The sequence below is a fragment of the Adiantum capillus-veneris genome, chromosome 6 (genome assembly GCF_014529385.1).
Source record: "Adiantum capillus-veneris isolate H3 chromosome 6, ASM1452938v2, whole genome shotgun sequence".
NCBI classification, from domain to species: domain Eukaryota; kingdom Viridiplantae; phylum Streptophyta; class Polypodiopsida; order Polypodiales; family Pteridaceae; genus Adiantum; species Adiantum capillus-veneris.
In genome coordinates, this window is record NC_140936.1 from 113,847,536 (window position 1) to 113,851,848 (window position 4,313).

Consider the following 4,313-nt stretch of genomic DNA (forward strand, 5'->3'; position numbering starts at 1 on the left):
GAATTCTCTTAAATTTCATCTCTTAACACCATGCTAACTTATCTAATCTCTATAATCAAGCTTGGTAGCATTGCTAGATCAAGGTAGAGCAAATGAAGGAACCTTTCTCTCTCTCTCTCTCTCTCTCTCTCTCTCTCTCTCTCTCTCTATATATATATATATATATATACACACACACACACACACACACACACACACACCAATAGAATTAGAGCACTCTTAAGTTTGTTGAACAAGGGCTAGCACCTCATGGCAAATAATGTCTATGAGAAGCTTCCAATCTTGGTATCAAAGAATGCTTTGCAGCATCTATTAAGAGGTCATGTCATGCATCACTTTTTTAAATGTGATAGACTATACGTGTAGGAAGAGAGTTATATTGACAGTGTTCCACTTGGAAGAGAAGATAGCCCTATGAGAATAGAGGCATTGTTTCCTTGGTCGCAGCAACGCGCGAGTCACATACTAGTACTATACTTATTTGGATATTTTCATTATGAAAGTGTGTGTGTGTGTGTGTGTGTGTGTGTGTGTGTGTGAGTGAACCTCTCCATTAACAATTCAAATGTGTTCTAATAAAGGCTCGATTTATTACAACAAAAAATGTTTCCTTCTTAAGACCATTGTGAAGACTTCACCTTGTTTGAAAGAACAATGGTAAATAAATTAGATAAAAAAGAAAATTATAGAAGCTCCTAAGGTACGCCAAGGCTATCGCTATCTTGACCATGAGAGGAATGGCCAACATGTTTGAGGTGGCAAAGATGGAGGCCTATTATAAAAGCTCCTAAGGTACGCCAGGGCTATCACTATCCTGACCATGAGAGGAATGGCCAACATGTTTGAGGTGGCAAAGATGGCAGGGTGGATCCGCAGGGCTAGGATACAACCCCCACCACTCATCATCAATTTTGTCTTCATGCGAACCTACAGCCATCACATTTTTGTGTGATTCTTCAACGCAACGGGGATAGAAGACGGATTTTACAACTCTACCAATTTTGGCAGAGTTCAAAAGCTTGGGTGTAGTTTGCTGACGAAAGCAAGGTGGGGTTCTACCCCAACCCGTGCGGATCCACCCTTATGTCCTTTTATGGACACTGTAGAGCCCCCTGGAAAGTTGATGTGGGACTTGCATTTTGAACCTAGCTATACACACCATACTACAGTGACTGCAATAGTGAGTCTTATTAATTAGTCACCACTCTCTCTAAGGTTCTGTTGTCTAGGACCCGGGTCGGAGACTCGATCTCCGGACGCATCCGGAGTCGTATGTCCACCGGCCCACGTGACAGTAGTAGTACGGTTCAGTTTTGAAAGATTTACTATCACGTTGTCGGGAGATGATAACTCGGGAGTCGGTACAATAAGTTGGTACATGGCACACGCAGCCACGCTATCAGCAATGCGACGCCTGCAATGGCCATGTGATGATATACATGCACACATTATATCAGTAATGGTTCAGGATCGCTGGATCGATTTAAATTTGAGAACAGACAAGGACACGAGTATGGCGTGATTCTGTCAGGTTTCGTAGCTGGCCGGCGAGCCTGCGAGGGGGGCCGTTATCCGAGGGCTGAAGTAGTGGCTAGTGGCTGGGCTTGGGCCGCTGGGCTCTAAAATTTGGAAATAGGCTCAAGAGTGCTGACTGCTAGACGTGCAAGTATCATGTGCCGCGAAAATCTCGAAATTGGAAATTGGACTCCTGTGGCTCATGTCAAGAGTCGAGACTGACTGAGTGTGACTGCTAGACGAACCCTGCTTATAAATTCGTGACCATTGACAACATCTAACTCAGATTGGGAGTTCATATAGCTGCTAGCTGTAGGTGCGGCTTCTCTCTCCAGTCTACACTCTTGTGTCCACATAACAAGCACTAGCAGCCTGCAGTATGGCCACAGCCGTAGCTGTTCTTAGCTCCACTGAATGTAACCCTGCAGGGCCTGCACAGAAAGCTGCCTCCCCAGCGGTGCTGCAGGAATTTTCCAATGCTAGCGAGGAGCTTTCTAATGCCGCCTTGAAGCTGCCCTCAGCGCCGCTGCAGCTCATTCCCTTACCTTCCCATCGGGACCACAAGACTGAACCAGACATCACCCCATCGTCTGTGCCTGTGTCCTCAGCCGGCGCTGCTAATGCCACAGTACTACCAGTAGGCGACGCATCAGACGTCGATGCAGTAGCCCTGCCAGCAGTGGAGGTGCCCAAAGCGGTGATAGAGTTCCCCGTGCCAGGGGCTCGCGAGACTCATGAGATGGCCGTAGTGGGCCCCAATATGCTGGTGGTCACACAGCAAAGCAACAGCACCCTTGTCAAAGTGCAACTCAGCCCTATCACCGGCCGCCCCCTCGCCTGCGCCCGCTTTCTTCTGGGCGATTTCTGGGCCGGCCTCCATGGCCTGTGCGCTTCTCAGATCTACCCAAATCAAGTCTGGGCCTCCATGCAGTTCAAGTCTCTGCTTCTCCGCATTGAGCCAGGCCTAACCATGGACAGCGCGCCCCAAGTGATGCAGGTCATCACCCTCCCCTCGTCTGTTTATGGTCCGCATTGTGTCTGCGAGTGCGGCCCAGATTTGTGGACTGGCTGCAAGGATAGCTACCACATGGTCCGCATCAACCATTCCGACCCCACTAACTACTCAGTTTACCCGTGTAGCGCACGCCCGATCTTCATGGCAAGGCATCCTACCTCTCTGGACATGTACGCAAGTTTGGACTCCAGCAGCAAGATTTGGCACCTTGTGGTGTCCACCGGCCAAACCGAAGAGCTAGACATTCCCTCAGCTTATGGCAACACTCCTGTCGGACTTGTGGCCGGCACCGACGGGAATGTGTGGTTTACCCTTCTGGGCGACAGCTCTGGCGGCAACGGGACCTTCGCTCGCATCCTACCCACGGGAGAGTTTCAGTGGTTTACTCTGACCACACCTGTCGCTTCGAATGCTGGTCTTATCCACCTTGCTTTCGATTGGCATGAACAATTCAACAAGCGCCAGCTCCAGAGCACTGCCAGCAGCAATCTACACCGTCTGTGGTTGCTTAGCTCTACTCTGGTTGCTGATGCTGGCAAGAGCGTCGACGCCGTGTTCTCGGTGCTGATAGATAGCGAGCTTGGGCGCATCACAACGCAGCAGTCGATTTTTCTTCCCACCCAGCGCTGCTACACGCACCGCGTGCTTCCACACCGCACAGGCCTGTTTGTGTCCCAGCTGTGGGTGTCATCTCTGGCGCACATCACAGGTGCTGCAGCCTTCAATGCGGAAGGCTTGCCTAGTGAGACTTGTGATGCCTACAGTCATTTTGGGATTGGCGTGCCCCAGCCACAATTTACATATCAGCTTGAATTGCCAACACGCCAACGGATAGCTACTCGCATGCCCCCCTGCCCCTTACCAGCCCATGAAAACTCAGTGGAGGATCGAGCTAAACCCGAGCAGACTGGCACTAAACCCGAGCCCACCACACGACCAAGCAAGCGTGCACGTAGCAATTCGGCAAAATAGCGTGGCTACTGGAAGAGTCTGGACGTTTACGCACAGTGCAGTGTGCACACCTCTCTCTCTCTCTCTCTCTCTCTCTCTCTCTCTCTCTCTCTGGGTGTCCGACTCCTCAAATGTTTTGTCCTTACATCTTGATCACATTCCAGCTTCCAGGTAATCTCGTATCTTAAACTTGCCAGCTAATAAAAGAGCAGAATTCAGATGTCCAGCCATTATATATTTGCCTTGAAAGGTGATGTACTCTGCTATTAATCATAAAATTCTCGTTTTTTAGGTCTCATTGCTCATGCCATGAGTAATTTGTAATAATATCGAATTAGCATGCAGATTACTGTGTTTTGAATTGGATATGGTACCTGCGGGGGGGGGTGGCGGGGTGGGGGGGGGGCAATGATTTCCCCCCTTCCCCCGCCACTAACCATAACATGGAGCAATTTTGCACACCAACCCAGCGGGGTAAAATTGTGTAAGAAATCTTGGAGGGAAGCGCCTGACAAAAGCTCAAGGCCGAATTAATAGAGTTTTTATCTTGTGCTCTAAGGGAGGTGGGGGTAGCCTCAACTCTGCCAAAATTGGCAGAGTTCGGAAAAAGAAGCTTCGTTGCTGACGTTTACTGGGCAAGGGTAGCACCCTCACGTGCGGACGCGCTCTTACATCCTCCCTCTTCCACTTTTTGAGGTGCAAAAAGGTGCGGTTAAAGTTTTGGGTATATACCTTTGGACCCTTACAAGTTACCTTCCTCTTTCCACTCTTAGGGTGCACTCTCACGAAGGTCAGGCTTCGTTGAGGCTTAGCTCAGCTTTTTAGTTACATT

The 4,313-nt window shown here is 49.4% G+C and overlaps 1 protein-coding gene across 1 annotated transcript; it reads left to right on the top strand.

The window, feature by feature from the left end:
- The first annotated feature begins 1,608 nt into the window (after nucleotides 1–1,608).
- LOC147456105 (uncharacterized) lies at nucleotides 1,609–3,777 on the top strand. The gene has a single exon (XM_086514669.1). It carries the CDS (start codon nucleotides 1,895–1,897, stop codon nucleotides 3,500–3,502), a length of 1,608 nt encoding a protein of 535 aa, XP_086370795.1. The 5' UTR covers nucleotides 1,609–1,894; the 3' UTR covers nucleotides 3,503–3,777.
- The last annotated feature ends 536 nt before the right edge of the window (nucleotides 3,778–4,313 follow it).